This window comes from Hemicordylus capensis, chromosome 5 (assembly GCF_027244095.1).
Source record: "Hemicordylus capensis ecotype Gifberg chromosome 5, rHemCap1.1.pri, whole genome shotgun sequence".
In the NCBI taxonomy this organism is placed as follows: Eukaryota; Metazoa; Chordata; class Lepidosauria; order Squamata; family Cordylidae; genus Hemicordylus; species Hemicordylus capensis.
Window position 1 is genome coordinate 134,836,246 of NC_069661.1, and position 18,331 is coordinate 134,854,576.

An 18,331-nucleotide genomic window follows, 5' to 3' on the forward strand; every position below is an offset into this window, starting at 1 on the left:
CTGCGTACTTGTTCTTTTTGGGAAGTGTGACCCCATCTAGAACAGGCAGATCAAAATAGTCGCTGGAGTTCTGTCCCTGCACAATAAGTACCTCCATCTTATCTGGATTCAGTCTCAGTTTATTCTCCCACATCTAGCCCATTACAGGCACTGTCTTACAGTGGTTCTGCTCCTACTTCTCGTACAGATTCTAGATGGTGTCGATTGGAGACTGTTGCTCTTGGAAAACTGAGCTTATGAGGCATCCCTCAGGGCTCCATTCTGTTGCCAATGTTCTTTAACATCTACATGAAACCGCTGGGAGAGATCATCAGGGGATTTGGTGCGGGTGTTATCAGTATGCGGATGACACCCAGATCACCTTCTCCATGTCAACTTAATCAGGAGATGGCATAACCTCCTAAATGTCTGCCTGGAAGCAGTAATGGGCTGGATGTGGGAGAATAAACTGAGACTGAATCCAGATAAGATGGAGGTACTTATTGTGCAGGGACAGAACTCCAGTGACTATTTTGATCTGCCGGTTCTAGATGGGGTCACACTTCCCAAAAAAACCAAGTACGCAGTCTAGGAGTGCTTCTGGATCCACACCTCTCCCTGGTGTCCCAGGCTGAGATGGTGGTCAGAGGGGCTTTCTATCAGCTTTGGCTGATACTCCAGCTGCGTGCGTTTCTTGAGATGAACTACCTCAAAACAGTGGTACATTTGTTGGTAACCTCCAGGCTTGACTTCTGCAATGCGCTCTATGTGGGGCTGCCTTTGTATGTAGTCTAGAAACTCCAGTTGGTACAGAATGCAGCAGCCAGGATGGTCTCTGGGTCATCTCGGAGAGAACTTTGTTGATATAACTACACTGGCTGCCAATAGGCTTCCAGGCAAAATACAAAGTGCTGGTTATAACCTATAAAACTCTAAATGGCTTGGACCCTGGGTATTTAAGAGAACATCTGCTTCATTATGAGCCATACCGCCCATTAAGGTCTTCTGGAGAGATCTGTCACCAGTTGCTGCCAGCTAGGCTGACAGCCACATGGGGCTGGGCAGGCTTTCTCGGTTGCTGCCCCACCTCTGACAATTTTTTAAAAAGCACTTGAAAACCCACCTCTTGAGCCAAGCTTTTTCAGCTTTTTAAATTTTTAGGTTTTAATCTGTTTTTAGCCTACTTTCCAGTAGACTTATGAGATCACCTGGCATTCTCTGTCTGTGTGTGTGTGTGTGTGTGTGTGTGTGTGTGTGTGTCTGTTCCCCCCCCCATCCACTTCGCAACACCTGGACCAATACGAACCAAATCGGCTACAGTTGTAGGGACACAAAGGAACACCTCAATGGCGTAGTTTGTGATGATGTCATCCACTGTTCCAAGATGGTGGCCGCGTGAACTTTTGAGGTACAAGTGGGCTAATTTGTGGACTATCTAACTGATTTAAACCAATTTAGGTACAGTTGCAGTGAGTGACACACAGAAACACCTCGATGGTGTAGTTTGTGATGTCATCCAGACTGATTCTAGATGGTGGACGTGTAAACTTCTGAGGCCCAAGTGGGCTAACATTGGTTCAAATTAACCAATTTGAACCAAATTTGCTACAGCTGTAGGAACACATAGGGATGCCCAAATGGTGTTGTGTGTGATGATGTCATCCACCTCAATTCAAGATGGCGGCTGCGTGAACATCTGAGGGGCAAACAGGCTAATCTGTGAATTGTATATCCCATTTGAACTAAATTGGGTACAGTTGCAGTTAGTGACACACAGGGACACCACAATGGCATAGTTTGTGATGATGCCATCCACACCGATTCAAGCTGGTGGATGCATAAACTTTGGAGGCACAAATGGGCTAACTTGTGAACCGCTTACCTGATTTGAACCAAATTTGCTACAGCTGTTGGGACACATAGGGACATCTCAATGGTGAAGTTTGTGATGATGTTATCTACCCCAGTCCAAGATGGTGGACACCTCATGAGGTGCAAGTGGGCTAACTTGTGAACCGCATTACCGATTTGAACAACATTTGCACAGCTACACGGACACATAGGGATGCCCAGATGGCGTGGTGTGTCATCCACTCCAATTCAATATGGCGGATGTGTGAACATCCAAGGCACAAGTGGGCTAATTTGTCGACTATCTATGTGGTGGCTGAGAGTTGACACCAACCTGATGGCACTCTCTCACTCAATCAATCAATCTAACCCATTTGAACCAAATTGGATACAGTTACAGTGATTGACACACAGGGACACCTCAATGGCGTAGTTTGTGATGATGTGAAGCACTTGTGAACCGCTTAACCGATCTGAACCAAATTTGCTACAGCTGTAGGGACACATAGAGATGTTCAAATAGTGTGGTGTGTGATGATGTCATCCACTCCAATTCAAGATGGCGGCTGTGTGAACATCTGAGGTGCAAGTGGGCTAATTTGTGGGCCGCCTAACCAATTTAAACCTAATTTGGTACAGTTGCAGTGAGTGACACAAAGGGATACCTCAATGGCATAGTTTGTGATGACTTCATCCACACTGATTCAAGACGGTGGATGCATAAACTTTGGAGGTGCAAGTGGGCTAACTTGTGAACCGCTTACCTGACTTGAACCAAATTTGCTACAGCTGTATGGACACATAGAGATGTCCCAATGGTGTAGTTTGTTATGATGTCATCCACCCTGATCCAAGATGGTGGGCGTGTGAACTTTTGAGGTGCAAGTGTACTAACTTGAGGACTATCTAACTGATCTGAACCAAATTTGATAGAGTTGTAGTGAGTGACACACAGGGACACATCAATAGTGTAGTTTGTAATAATGTCTTCCACCCAGATCCAAGATGGTGGATGCATGAACATTTGAGGTGCAAGAGATCTAACTTGTGAATCTTGATTTGAACCAAATGTAGTCTAGTTGTAGAGACAGTGAAAGGAAAGTAGGCTAATTAGTTCTTACTATAACAACTTGTTAATTTTTAGATTGCCTAAATTGTTTTAAGAGTTTTGTGTATGTTTTCACTTGTTTTATGTTGTTGTTAACTGCCCAGAGACAAAAGTTTGGGACGGTGTACAAATCTGACAAATAAATAAATAAATAAAATAAGTTACATATTTTTGCTAGGAGATCAGCAATTTCACATTTGAGTTCCTTCAGAACTCTTCGGCAGATGACATATGGTCTTGGAGTTTTGTTAACTTTTAGTTTTTCAAGACAGTTTAGAACATCCTCTCTTGTCACCTCAAATTGACCCAGTTCTTCATCCTCCAAGTCTGAGAAGATCAGTTCCAGAGTGGGTATATGGTCCATTTTGTCTGCTGTTGTTCAGTCCATGAACTCTACAATATCAGAGGCAATTTGTAACAAACTTCCGCAGATTTTCACCACACACTGACTGCTTGTAGCAGTGGTCACAGATAGTGCACCAAACTTCATAAGTCAGTAATTTGAACAGTTCCTGAGCAAAAATAGATTAAACATGTTCACACAGCACTCTCTACCTGGCAGAGGCAGCAGTAAAGATTTTTAAGGAGGGACTTAGAAAAATGGTCACGGGAACATTTTCTTTCAGAATACAGAATAACACCACAAACTACCACAGGCATGAGTCCTGCCTCACTATTGATGGGGAGGGGGACACGGACTCATCTGAATCTCTTGTCAAGAATTATCTTGAATCTCGGAAAGAAGAAGTCAAAAAACCAGTCATGACTATTATGCCAAAGACAGAGTTTTGGAGGTAAAAGGCCTTGTACACCAGAAGTTTTATTTCTTCTCAGCCTGCTTGGGTTCCAGGCATGATCCAAGAACAAACTGGACCTTTATCTTTTAGGTCAGGGATGACTGAGTAGTCAGTAGGCATAAAGAGGACATTAGCCTAAGATCTGATGTGCCTGGGGAACCAGAGTCAGGGCCAGAGCTGGAGGGTTAGTTTACTGAACTAGAACCCTGTAAAATTTCTGACCATTCTGCATCAGGTGGTTTGGATTCAAATACTCCAAATACTTCCAGTTAGGAGGTCACTGGGGCTAGAGACAAATGGATCCCCCTCAAGTCCAAGGAGAAGTTTACTCCTGAGGAAAGGCATTATTCAGTGAGAGAAAGGAGAGCTTCTAGTTATTTGAGGGATTATGTTCACTTTGTTAACTAGGAGGGGAGGGATGTAGTAATATAAAGGGACTTATAGGGTTAATTATAAAGCTAAAGATGCTACTCTTTAGATTGTAGTTACTTCAATTTCCTTAGTCAGTCTTCGTTTTATTCTTCTTCAAATTACAGCTTGCTTTTTGGGGGCCTAGAGACAATGAGTAGACTGCTTGATTTTAAGAACAAGAACTTAACACTTGGATCACGGGATCCAGAATCAAAAGAAATTACTAGCTCTGAATGTTTTGGACCTTTTAGAGATGTGCACAAATTGGATTCTGCTGTTTTATTTAAGCTTAAATTGAATTGCAAAATCCTCAAATCAATCCGTTGAAACAGTCAGCTTGACTGGCTGTTTTGACGAATTGACCTCAAATCATTTTAATCAATTTGAGTGATTTGAGCAATATTTTTTCTGGGGAGAGCTGGTCTACTGATCAGTGACGTAACTAGGGAAAACAGCACCCAGGGCAAGCACTGAAATTGCACCACCCGCCACCCCCCCAACATACCCCCCGCCACCCCCCCGCCACCCCCCCCGCCACCCCCCAACATACATCTGACTGACACACATGTTTCAGAAAACTTTTATTTAATTTTTTTTTTTAAATTACAAAAATTACCAGTATCATACATGTGGTCAAGCTCCTATCTACCACTTCAGATTTATTTTTTAAAACTATCCAAATTGTGGGGCTATCATTAATTTGTTTGGATAGCTCAGGTTAAAATGCTGGAAAACGACATATTTCAGTATGCTGGGGCTCATGAAATCCCCAAATATTATGCGGGGTTGTACTTGGAAAAACTAAAAGAAGTGCCTGTCTAATTCTCTGCTATGCATTGTAGCATCACGTTTACATAAGTTTTAAAAATAAATGGAGAATTTGACTTTTCCCAGATACTCTGAAAATAATTAAATGATATGCAGAGTAAACTGTGTCACTGCTTGGAATATATTCTAGTATTTCAGAAAGACAGTAAAAATGAGAAAAAGAGCAAGAAACTCCCAGTGGGCCTTAATACTAAGGATTTCACATTGATTCAAAGACAAACTGACCATTAATAGCCATATTATTAAGACATTACATTTAACTCACTTATCACAAGAAGCAAAGTAAGAGCAAATGGGTACAATCTTAGCTCATAAACTTCAGCTCAGTATTCACAAGCCCTTATTCTCTGTACATAGTGCAATCTGAATATGTGTACAGTGACATATTATATTATTATTATTATTTTTAAATTACCTGTAGCCCCTTCGGGGGACATCTTAAAGGCTGTGGGGGGTCTGCAAAGTTTCCCCCTCCTCCCACTGGCCTCTAGGGCCTCACAGGCACCATTTGAGCATGTGCGGTGGTCATTAAATTTTTTTTTTTTTAAATGACTGCTGAAAACAAAATGGCCACTGTGCATGCTCAAATGGCCTCTGCGAGGCGTGGCATGCCCTAGGGCCTCACAGAGGCCATTTGAGCATGCCCAGTGGCCATTTTGTTTTTGGTGGCCATTTTTAAAAATTATTTAATTTTAAGAAATTGTGCCCCCCCTTCAAGTGGCGCCCGGGGCACGTGCCCCCCCATAGATACGCCCCTGCTACTGATTGGGGTTGGTAGGTAGACCAGCCCTTTGCCCCAGACCTAGCGCGTCAGTCCTCCTTGGAGGACTAGTCTACCAGGTTGATCAGTCCTCCGAGGCGGGCTGACATGCTAAGTCGAGTGAGGGCTGGTCTACCTGCAGACCCCAATCAGTAGACCAGCTTTCCCCAGAAAAAGAGGCCTCGAAATGGCGCTGTTTTTCCAGGGAGAGATGGTCTAACAATTGGGGTTGGCAGGTAGACCAGCACTCCACTCCAGACTTTGCGTGTTGGCCTGCCTTGGAGGATTGGCCTACCTGGTAGACCAGTCCTCCAGGGTTGGGCCGACACACTAAGTCCAGGACAGGGATTGGCTTACCTGCCAACCCCAAACAGTAGACCAGCTCTCCCTAGAAAAACAGCTCCTCCAGGTCCTCCATTTTAGGGGTGATTTGATTTGAATTTGAATCACTCAAATCACCCTGATTCAAGCTCAGATCAATTAGACTCAAATTGATTTGCCCATCTCTACTACCTTGGTTATATACAGCAACCAGAGTCCATGGGAACTTGCTCAGTTTTGGACCTTTATGAGATTTATCTTGTGTTTTAACTACCTGAGAAGTCTTGGACTCCCTGTGCAGAAAACCCACAGAGAACTCTTTGAGACTGAGTCTCTCCCAAAATGGCTTATCATGGCTTAAAAACCCATGGCTGTCTGCCTGGGCATCTCAGCGCTCTCACGCTGAGCTCACATTGAACTCTAGTCTTGGGTGTTATATCTGCACCCCACCAGCCATCCTTATTCTCCCCTGGGAAGACCTAAAGAGGAAGCCTTGCTCTCTTCCAATGGATGAGAAGATATACAGAACTACTCTATTTGCTTTTGTCTCTATATTCTGTTCTTTCTTTCCTCTTGCTTGTTCCCCTCCCCAACATGCCCGCATAACTGTCATTTCCTTACTCTCCCTGCCCATTTGGTTTACCCTCCTAGCCATCACTTTTTATTTGTTGTATTGGTGCCTGCATATTATTGCCTGCACAAATTGTCCCTGGTACAACAAAGGTTGCCAAATATTCTTATTTTGCATTGTGCTTCTGTTGCTTTAATGAATTAAACTTCTTGTTTCACAAGCATAGTCTCTGAGTCCATTGCTGCTTTAGGGGTACTCTAACATCAAGATCTTAATTCCTTAAGATCTTCTTTGGAGGCCCTGCTCCAAGTGCACCTGCCAAATGAGGTGAGGCCGGTGGCTACTAGGGAGAGGGCCTTTTCAGTGGTGGCACCCCATTTATGGAAGAGCTTCTCAGTGAGGCTCACCTGATGCCATCACTTCATTTTTTCAGATGCCAGGTGAAGACCTAGAGAAAGAGAGCTGGTCTTGTGGTAGCAAGCATGACTTGTCCCCTTAGCTAAGCAGGGCCCACCCTGGTTGCATGTGAATGGAAGACTAGAAGTGTGAGCACTGTAAGATATTCCCCTTAGGGGGATGGAGCCACTCTGGGAAGAGCACCTAGGTTCCAAGTTCCCTCCCTGGCATCTCCAAGATAGGACAAGATTTTTTTTTTTAATAGGACAAGATTTTTTTTTAATTGAACCGACAAACTAACAAAGCATACAGAGAGATTCCTGCCTGCAACCTTGGAGAAGTCGCTGCCAGTCTGTGTAGACAATACTGAGCTAGATGACCTATGGTCTGACTCAGAATATGGTAACTTCTTATGTTCCTATGCACTCAGGCTTTTAAAAACTGATTTTTAAAATAGGTTTAAAAAATGTTTTAAATCTTTTGTATTTTGTATTTTTTTTGTGTGTGTGTTGTGATTTGTTTGTCCTGTTTTATGTATTTTTATTGGATGTTTTAAAATGTCGTGCTGTGAGCCATCCAGAGGACAATTTGTTATGGGGCTGGTAAAAAATAAAGTTTATTATTATTAACACTGATATTTTCCTGTGTCCAGACTGCAATCATTTGTTGTTGCACACTTGTGGATTTGGTTTCAGAGTGAATTCCCACAATTTGAGTCAAAGCAGTAACAGGCCATGACAGCTGGCACATCTAAGTATGGTGGCAGCTAGAGGGAAGTGGAAGCTAGGGAGAGGCAAAGTAACAGTGACTGAGTGTGAGCAGTTTTTCACATTTAGGTTTCATTGAACTTATACCTCACTTAAGAGGTGTAAAGAGTCTCTTCACACTTTATATTTTTAGGTATGCACTTTAGATATATTGTTTAATAGTAATACCAGAAAGAGAGAGTAAAGTATGAATGGGGCAAATATGGTATCATACAACTGCACTTGTCAGAAAGTCAAGATGGTGCCTGTCGATAGTACATCCAGTGACAAAATCCGGATTTGCTGCCACTTAATGTATATGAGACAGACCCAGGACAACCCAATTTTAGTTTCAGGTATGAAGACACACCCAATGCCATCAAGTAACATCTGGATCTGTGTCTGTAGGAATAATTTCAGCATCTCCACTTCCTCAAGGCAACCTACCAGCCCAGGACAATTGCCACAGGGTCTTTGCCAGTGTACTGTCTACAGCAATTGTTCTCAACCCATGAGTGTGCTAGGGCACATTCTTGTGCAAAATGTTTCATGAGGAAAAATAAATAAATAACAAAATGTTCATACATGCCCAGCATATCTACCTGCAATATAAGCTCCTTGCTGGGTGTCTGCATGGCTCCTGGTTCTGTTTGCCAATGCCTCTGTCTCTACAGAAGTCACACCCAGATTCATGCAAACACACAGGGTAGACACATCTGGATGTGGGTAATTCTTATTCAAACACCTTGAATTCAAGGATTCTTAACTTTTTTATATCTATGCACTCCTCAGATCCTCAAGTGTTCTTACCCATACTTACTTCATATAATATATTGTCATAAGGTCCAGTAAAAATAAGATTAAAAATATACTCATGAACATAAAGTTCTTATTTTCAAGAACTTTATTCTGGCTCACCAGGAAGCGAATTAAATTCAGTGCAGCAAAGATTTTCCACGGGCCACTTGGACCTCAAGTTAAGACCCTCCTCTAATAAGAAAGCTTTTCAGGTGTGAGAAGTGGGCCTCCAATTTTAATTAGGACAATAATATTTATTTATTTAGCATATTTTTGTACCGCCCAAAACGCAAATCTCTTTATTATAGCGTGCCTTCATTATAACATGCTGGGAAATTTGGGGAATAATAGTGAACAGTCAGAAGGCATGTACAGGGTTAATCCAAGAGCCGACTTTTCTTGCTGCTGCATTTACTCTTGTCTGCCTATTGAACAGTTCTGCATTACATCACCGTCTCCAGAGCCCATTCGCTGGAGATCGGCCTCTTCTTCACCAATCTAAGGGGGAAGAAGCATCTACCCCAGGCAGCAAGCTTCTGTCTTCCATCTGCAAGCGTCTGTTTTTATATGTGAGGGTGGAAGTGTAAAAAGAAGGGGGGCATCGTGGTTGATCTCCTGTTTGGTTTTTCAAGGTCCTTGATGCACCTTCCCCCTTCCTGGGCTACAAAGAAGGAAGCCCGAGGAGGATGGCAGAAAGCGAATGCGAGACCCCCAGCACTCCAGGGGAGTTTGAGAGCAAATACTTTGAATATAATGGGATACGTCTGCCCCCCTTCTGCAGGGGAAAGATGGAAGAGATTGCCAATTTTCCAGTGAGAGACAATGATGTCTGGATTGTTACCTACCCCAAATCAGGTACAAGACATGGCTAAGAAAGATGAAGGTGCAGAGGGGTTTGAGGAGGAAGGGAAGGATCACCTTTTGAAACTTGCATTTCAATGATGGGCTATTTTTCTTTCCTAAAGCTTTCCTAGATTTCACATTTCCTCTCCCCCTTTTAAAAACAAGTTAAATGTTGATTTTACTGTGTATTGTTGGTTTTCTAGTTTATTCTAAGAGATACCATAAGGGGGCAAATGGATGTTATCTAATGCTAGTATGTGTTCTGCCAGGTAGGGATTGTAACTAAGTGCCTTGCCCATCACTTAGTTACAGTGCATGATATAAATAGCAATTTCCTGTCTTTCTGCCTCTCATCTTGATCATCTCTAAAACAGAATATAGGTGTTCAGTGATGCACACACATGCACCAAAACCCTTGTGTGCGTAGGTTGTCCCTTGGGTTAATTTTTGCATCTCCAGACTGTTCTGGCTGCCTTTTAAGGGTGTTACCTGCAATGCCTTGTATGCAGAAGAAAAAAGAACAGTGATAACGAATGTTTACTCTCCTGTTTATGTGTCCACTGTGATCCCAAGCATGTTTATCACATCTAAATCCTGCTGAGTGCAATGGGATTTACTTCCTGGCAGAGATGGTCTCAGACAATTTGGGCCGGAGTCAGAATATCCAAATGGTACCCACCCTTTATGGTAATAATACAATAGAAAACTAAACAATTGGTAATTTTCTGCTATTCCCAAATCTCATGCCTAATGGTAAGGTTGTTTATCTTCCTTGAAAGTGTGTATGGATTGCAGATTGAGAAAACAGAATTCTCTTTGGTGTTTAATATTTTGAACTAGACCAGTGGAATCTTATTTATCTCAGTGAGACTTCTAAGTCAATATGCATATGACCAGGCTAAAAGCATTCCAAAAGTATAAAGAAAATTGGAGCAATGAGTAGTTTCAGCCCACAGGCTCTGAGGCCTCTCTTCATTTAATATGGGGCGGGGTCAAAGGGAGTGGTGGAAAGGTTTGCCTGTTTCTAGGCTGCACTTTCTATGAAAGAGGTTAAAGATGAGGTTATTTACTGAAGAGACTTCTGTAGAATCCAAAGGAAAGAATTGTGATATGCAAGCACAAGGCAGTGAAGTGGAATCAGGAATATTAATAATTTAATGAAATAGATATTATGTACAGAGAGACAAGTGCAGATTGCTTTTCAGTACTTGTGCTGTTGGCCGGCTGTTAGCCCCGCCTCTACTAGGACTGGAGTACAAGTAACTAAAGCCCCATTCAAAAGCTGGTCTGGAATCGATTAACAAAAAACACCACAACCACTTCTGACATAAGTTGTTTGGTGCACAATTAACTTATGAATTCATGACACAAGCCGTGGTGACAGCCATAACCTGTACATGGCATTGAAAACATGGCTATTAGCTTCAGTTGTGAAATGGAACTGCTGAAGACTAGATTTTGGGAACAACTACCAGGCCATCCCCTTAATCTCCCACTTCTCAGCACCTGGAGGCATCTGCTGGCTGCTGTTGGAAAGAATGCTGGACTGGATGGGCTCTTGGTCTGCAGTGCTTGCTTCCCATGGTTTTTTCTTTTTTTCTTTTTAACCATTCCACTGACTAATCCCTACATCTGTCATTATTAAGGTAAAAGATAGATCCTTGCTCTCTTAGAGCAAATCCAATCATGATGGACTGACCTTCAAGGAAACACAAAAACACATTTTAAAATAAAATATGTATATTAGTCTGCACTGGGGTTGGGGTTGTGATTTCATATGTTTGAAGTTGTAGGTCCCAATCCAGCTCATCTTGCATTAGTGGTCCTAGAAAGAGATGCACACTCCCATCCATATTCAAAGACATATCCAATGTTCAGTGGGGCCTAGATGAGCATTGCAGTGCAGATGGGGTTTTGAATCCATGCCAGCTATCCATGCAGAAAACTGCTTCCATGTGTGGATTTCCCTAGCTGTTTTCATGTGTGGATTTCCCTAGTATGTTAGTATTCATTTCCCCCCTTTATTATTAAATGTATGTTTTTGTAATGTAAAGTGGGCATTGAGTGCCATTTTTAGGAAGTTGTTATATTAATTGTGATTATGCCATAGGACATGTAGGAGGTATATTTTGCGTACCTGCACATGTGTTACTGTATGTTTGTATGGACACTTTAGTCAGTGGTTTGTCACCATTTCATCTCCATTCCTCCACCAAAATGTATGAGAAAATGTCATATTTCAACAAAATGAGAGCCTAACTAGATGTCATGAAGAATGTGTGACTGCCATTGTGCCATAACTCAACAACACAGGCCCTTTAAAGTGGAGCAGAAGAGGTCCATACCTGCTCCTCCTCTGATCGCTGCCATTGCCATAATACCAGTGCTCTCCCAGCTATGCCTGTGTGCTGGTAGGGCATCTCCCAGCTGCCTTCATGTGCCGCCTCCTCTGCTCTCCTCCTCTTTAAAGGGGCTGTGTAATCCCTCATTTTTAAAGGGATGTGCCCACGATTTGGATGCCAAATCACATTTTGGCACATCCCTAGAGCTGTACACCAGCCCCAGTTGTGTCTCCACAGTCTCTTGTTACACATGCACTTCAGTAGTCAGGATGTCAGATGCTGTGTTCAGTTCTGGACACTGCATTTAAGAAGGACACTGATGAACTGAAACAGGTTAATCAGGCAGCAAAGATGGTGAGGAGATCTGGAAACCAAGTTCTGCAAGGAATGTTTGGAGCTGGGTATGCTAAGCCTGAAGAAGAGAAGACTATGGGGAGATATAATAGCCATCCAGCATCCTATTTCACACAGTGGCCCACCAGGTGCCTCTGGGAAGCCCATGGTCAAGAGGTGAGGAGGCATCTGGTGGGCCACTGTACGAAACAGGATGCTGGACTAGATAGGCCTTGGGCTTGATCCAGCAGGGCTGTTCTTATGTATATTCTGAACATAGTCCTCTCTTTTCCCCCCTGTCTGGAGATCATCATAATGGGATCAGGCACTGAGCATGCTCAAGACAGACCAGATATTCAATGAAGCAGTCCCTCCCACCGTCTGGTGCCTTCCCCAGTTCCGGTCTGTCTTGCTCAAGGCTGGTCGTATCGGGATATTGCTCTGACCTGATTCTTCTCTCCTTCCCCCCTAGCTTGCTTTTTATGTGTTGTTTCCAGTTGTGCAAGGGTGGGAAGGAGCTGCCTTAGTAATTTTCTTCTTTTTTTCGCCAAACTACCTAAATTAGCTTTATCTTTTTGCAATTGGCTGATGGTTTTTTCCTTTGTTTTGTATCATTTGCTTTCATTTTCCGCGCTCTCCATTCTACGGCTTGGCGGCATGGAAGTAGCTCATGCGGAGGAGCTCCTTCAGGGCTCCTTATTGGAGAGAGCTTTGGTGCCCGATCTACCAGCCCTCCCTCCGTTGCCCTCCTCAGGCACCCTAGCTACTTCGGGGATGGCCAATCCCACTTTGGCAGCGGCCCCTCCCCCACTGCAGTTGCACTCGCCGTGTAAGCTCGGCAAGAAGAGCAAGTCTGGCAAGGACAATGGTGCGAAGGCTAAAAAGCCGAAAAAACTTTCAGACTCCGTGCGGCTGAGTGAGTGCTTGCTCCGCACCAAGGAGCACAAAGCCAAACGGAGCAAAAGCGACTCTCGCCATTCTGGTGAGTCTGTTTCCCTTATCACCTCACCTGTGCTTGTTGGGGGTGGCGGTCCAGGGCTCCCCTCCCTTCCCCTATCCCATCCGGCTCTGGCACGGGGGAGAACGCGTTCCGCCCAGTCATTGAGGAGCCCGTCGAGCCTGTTCTGTCTTCGGCTGCTCAGTTTACAGGCACAGCGCCTCTGCTCCCAGCAGCCCTAACAGGGACTGCCTCAGGGTCTTCCCCCTCCCCACTCCCAGCAGATGTGGCTAACTGGCTCAAGTCCTTCTTCCTTTCTGAGTGCCTGCCTTTGATTTCGGTTTCCCAGGGGAGTTCAGTGCCTGTTCTCTCTGCCCCTGCTCAGCCACCCTCTGCCCCAGCCGGTCCTTTCTACAGCCGGCGCAGGCACCTTTCCTCCTCTTCGCTGGCTTCCAGTCCACACAGGGATGCCATCCCTATTACGGAGAGAGGTCGATTTGCACCTAAACCGCCCGCCCCCAGACGCAAGAGACGCAGGTCCCCTTCCTCTTCCTCGGGATCTGATATGGGACCCATCCTTCCCAAGAGCCCCAGTGGAGGTGGTGACCGGCCACTCCCAGTGGCACCTAGTCCACTCCCAACTCCCACGCTCCCTCCCCCCATTCTGGTTCCCTTCCATAACCTGCCTGGGAACCCTGACTTAGAAATCCCTACTTGCCCAGATGGGGAGTCTGAAAAGGAGGAGGGTGAGCTATCTGAGGAAGAGGCTACCCCTGCACCTGCATTGTCTGCTCGCCTGTTTTCCTCTTAGGATTTTGACGTTATTCTATCTAAAGCTAAAAGAGCCATTAAAGACATTTCTTCAGCAGATGTGGTCCCACCTTCTGAGTTTGACCAGGAGGTATTCCCCCCTTCCTCAGGGGCGGTTTCTTCGGTTCCCTTCCCTACCCTGTTTAAACAGGTGATGTTGGCAGAATGGCAAAATCCCACTTCCTGTAGACCTATTGGGTCACTGCCCAAGAAGCACTATACCTTGTCATTGGAAATTTCGGTCCTACTGACCACCCCCAGGGTGGACCCTCCCGTGGTCCTGATGGTGTCCAGCTCTTTGCTTAACACAGAGAGTCAGGAACAACTCAAATCTACAGAAGACAAAAAGAATGATGCCCTATTAAAAAAGTCTCATGAGGCGGCGTCCACATTAATTAAAGCGGCCACAGCCGACTCTATCTTTGCCAGGGCATCCATCCTCTGGTCCAAGCAGCTCGCTGCCCTGGTTCCTCCTGGTCACACACAACTGCGTCAGGGTCTTAACAAATTGGCTAAGGCAGCGGCCTTCATGGCGGATTCTAGTCTAGACTGCGTTCAGTACGCCTCTTGGACCCTAGCAACAGGAGTGGCCTTGTGCCGATCCTTATGGCTTAAGGGCTGGCAGGTCGATTCTAAGTCTAAGATGGCTGTGCAAGCCTCCCCCTATTCGGGTGCTAATCTCTTTGGTCCCCCTCTAGAGCCAATTCTGATCGACTCCAAGGACCAGAAGAAAGTGATGCCGACCACCAAACGGGATTTTCGCAGGCCTCGTGGTGGCCAGAACTCCTTTTGTAGCTACAGACAGACGCAGTTCCAGTCCTCCTTTCGCTCAGGAGACTATAGACAACCCTCTTTCAGAGGATTCAACAGGCCCCAGTGGCGACCCAGGGGCAGGGGCTCCCTCAGACATCAAGGTGGCAGGGTCTCCAACTCCTCCAACCAATTCCCTAAGAGACAATGACTACTTTCAAAGCCCCTGGTGGCACAGTGGTAAAACTGCCGCCCTGTAACCAGAAGGTTACAAGTTCAATCCTGACCAGGGGCTCAAGGTTGACTCAGCCTTCCATCCTTCCGAGGTTGGTAAAATGAGTACCCAGAATGTTGGGGGCAATATGCTAAATCATTGTAAACCGCTTAGAGAGCTCCGGCTATAGAGCGGTATAGAAATGTAAGTGCTATTGCTATTGCTATTGCTATTGCTACATGACCATTGGGGGCAGACTGCAACTTTTCACTCTCACCTGGCAGTCCACCACCCAAGACCAGTGGGTACTCGATGCAGTGTCCAAAGGCTATGCTATAGATCTTACCCATTCTCCTTGAGACTCTTTCTTTGCCACCCCACGATCCAGACGCCCCAAGAAACATCGTCTGATGCTCCAGGTGATTCATCATCTTCACACGATCTGGGCGATCGAGCCAGTACCCTACACAGAAGAATGTTCCAGCATCTACTCGCTTCTATTTCTGGTCCCCAAAAAGGACAGGTCCTGGAGGGCGGTGTTAAATCTACGGCGACTCAACAAAATCGTAAAGAAGCGGAAGTTCCGCATGGAGTCCCTTCAGGCTATCAAACAGGCCATTCTTCCTCGGGATTTCCTGGCGTCCTTGGACCTCTCGGAGGCTTACTTCCATGTCCCAATCCTCCAGAAATACAGACGCTTCCTCCGGTTTGCCTACGTTGGTCTCCATTACCAATATTGTGCTCTCCTGTTTGGCCTGTCGTCGGCCCCGCGGGTATTCACGAAGATAATGGCAGCCCTCACAGCCCACCTGCGCCTTCAAGGGGTCTGCATCCATCCCTATCTGGACGACCTGCTCATCCGGGCGCCGTCGTTTCAGACCGCCATCCTCCACATTCAGACCACTCTGGACTGCCTGAGGGACCATGGCTTTGTGGTGAATTGAGCCAAGAGCCACTTACTTCCCTCTCAGACCCTCAGCACCTCGGAGCGGTATTCCATACCATTCCGGCCCTGGTCACTCTCCTGGAAGACAGGAGAATCAAACTCATCTATCCTTCTTCCTCTCCTCCAGGCAGAATCGGTGGACCTGATGCTCCTGGCTCAAATCTTGGGGATGATGACAGTGGCAATGGACTGCATTCCTTGGGCCAGATGGCACTCCAGACCCCTGCAATGGCTGCTCCTGCCTCATCAAGACAACATCTCATCTTGTGCGCGGGTCCTAGTGACCCTTCCCCACAAAGTCCGACTCTCCTTTCAGTGGTGGCTTTCTCCTGCCCTGAAAAAGGGCCTGACCTTCACAGAACCCATTAGGACCTTGATTACCTCAGACGCCAGCCGCATGGGATGGGGAGCGATTTGCGAGGGTCGCCTCATCCAGGGATCCTGGACCTCGGTAGAGAGTTCCTGGAGCATCAATCACCTGGAATTTCGAGCCGCCAGGCTAGCCCTTTGGGCGTTTCAGGATCTGATCCAGGGCGCACACGTCCTCCTCATGATGGACAACACTACCACTATGGCTCATATCAACTGCCAGGGGGGCACCAGATCCAAAGGCCTAATGAAGGAAGCGGACCTCCTCTTCGAGTGGGCAGAAAGAAACATCCTCTCATGTTTGATCTAAGATCGTAAATAAACAACAACAACAACATCCTCTCCATCAGGGCAGTACATCTGAGCGGGGTGCACAACACGCAGGCGGACTGGCTGAGTCGTCAGTCGGTCGACCCATCTGAGTGGATGCTAAACCCTCAGGTCTTCCGTCAGGTCACGCGGCGCATGGGCACTCCTCTGATCGACCTGTTTGCGTCTCCCCTACACCCTCACATTTCCCGGTTCCTTAAAGGGGCTTCCAACCTGGCCTCGCCTCCGGTTCCACATTTTCCATCCTGGAACCTCAACAAGGTGCTCAATGCCTTGGCAACTCCCCCTTTCGAACCCTTGCATTCGATCCCTCTGAAACTCTTGTCTTACAAGACCTTATTCTTGGTTGCCATTACGTCCGCCCATCGGGTCTCAGAATTGGGGGCTTTGTTGACGCGCAAGGAGCTTTGTGTTTTCCTCCTGGAGGAAGTTAAGTTGACTTTAGACCCTACCTTCTTCCTAAGGTTAATTCAGATTTTCACCGGGCGCAGGAGGTAATTCTCCCGTCCTTCTACCCTAACCCCTCGCATCCTACGGAGGTTCGCTGGCATAAGCTGGATGTTTGCCGTGCCCTTCGCTTTTATGTTAGGCGAACCAGAGATATCAGAAAGTCAGACTCTCTCTTCGTCTCCTTTTCCTCTCATAACCTAGGCCAGTGTCCTTCCAAGTCCTCATGGCGGCTTGGATTCGGGCTTGCATCAGGATGGCTTATGAGAGTCTCGGTCTGCATCCTCCACAGGGGATTATGGCACACTCCACCTGCAGCGCGGCAGTCTCGGTGGCTTTCTTGACCCAGGCGCCTCTGGCGGATATCTGTAGAGCTGCTACCTGGAGCTCCGTGTCGCCCTTCATCTGGCACTATAAGATTCCATCCTTCCTGGAATCACAAGCGGCATTTGGCCATAGGTTCTTTCAGCAGGTGGTCTAAACATCCTTCCCTCCCTCTCTGGGACCTCTCTCCAAGTTACTGCTTGGGTATGTCCCATTATGATGATCTCTAGACAGGGGAAAAAGGAACATTGGGTCCTATCTTGTGAAGGGTCCTTTTTCCCTGATCTGGACATCATCAGCCACTCCCGGATGTTCCTGCTGTTGTCTGTAATGTATAGTCTGACACCGTGGGAAGGGTCTCGTTTTTGGGTGGAGGCAGTCTCCAGGGTCACAGTTCTCCTTTTCCCTATCCCTGTCCGCTGTTCGGCTTCTGACTGTTGGCTGTTTTCCGTCCTTCTCAGTTTTTAACATGTTCTTTGTAGCAGAGCAAACACTAGTTCTCCTCACCTTTTGCATTAACTCCGGAACTGGGGAAGGCACCAGACGGTGGGAGGAACTGCTTCATTGAATATCCATCTGTCTTGAGCATGCTCAGTGCCTGATCCCATTATGATGATCTCCAGATCAGGGAAAAAGGACCCTTCACAAGGTAGGACCCAATGTTCCTTTTTCTGTGTGACAGCCCTTGTTGCTCCTGAGGGCTTTACTAGAACTAACGCATGAGTCTGCCTCATGTAGTGGTGGGCTCTCCTTCACTGAAGGTTTTCAAACAGAGACTGGACAGCCATCTGTCAGGGATCCTGTCGCAGTTTCCTCTACTGAGCAGGGGACTGGACTAGAAGATCTCCAAGATCCCTTCCACCTCCAAAGTTCTATCCTTGTATGTATGCAATGGTTAAGAAAATGAGCTGAGAGCCAAGTTGTCATAGTTACCTCACCTCAGTCATGACCCTACAGTGAGGCCTTAGGCCACAGTGTTGTAGCCTCAGTTTTTCATCTATAGAAGATAATCCTGCTGGGACTTTTACACACAGCAGGCTTTACTGTGAGTTTACAGGGAGGCTTTACTGCGAACTTGAAGTTGTTCCCCGAAACCCAACACAAATAGTGGATTTTTAAA

At 46.0% G+C, this 18,331-nt stretch overlaps 1 protein-coding gene across 2 annotated transcripts in view; it reads left to right on the forward strand.

Moving 5' to 3' along the window:
- Positions 1-9,050: 9,050 nt before the first annotated feature.
- Positions 9,051-18,331, forward strand: part of SULT4A1 (sulfotransferase family 4A member 1) — a 60,378-nt gene continuing 51,097 nt past the window's right edge. Inside the window, exon 1 of one of the 2 annotated variants that reach the window (XM_053255965.1) lies at positions 9,051-9,421. In XM_053255965.1, coding sequence (XP_053111940.1) covers positions 9,253-9,421 — 169 coding nt within the window. In that variant the 5' untranslated portion in view covers positions 9,051-9,252. The remainder of the gene's footprint in view (positions 9,422-18,331) is intronic. The other variant, XM_053255964.1, reaches the window with a different exon arrangement.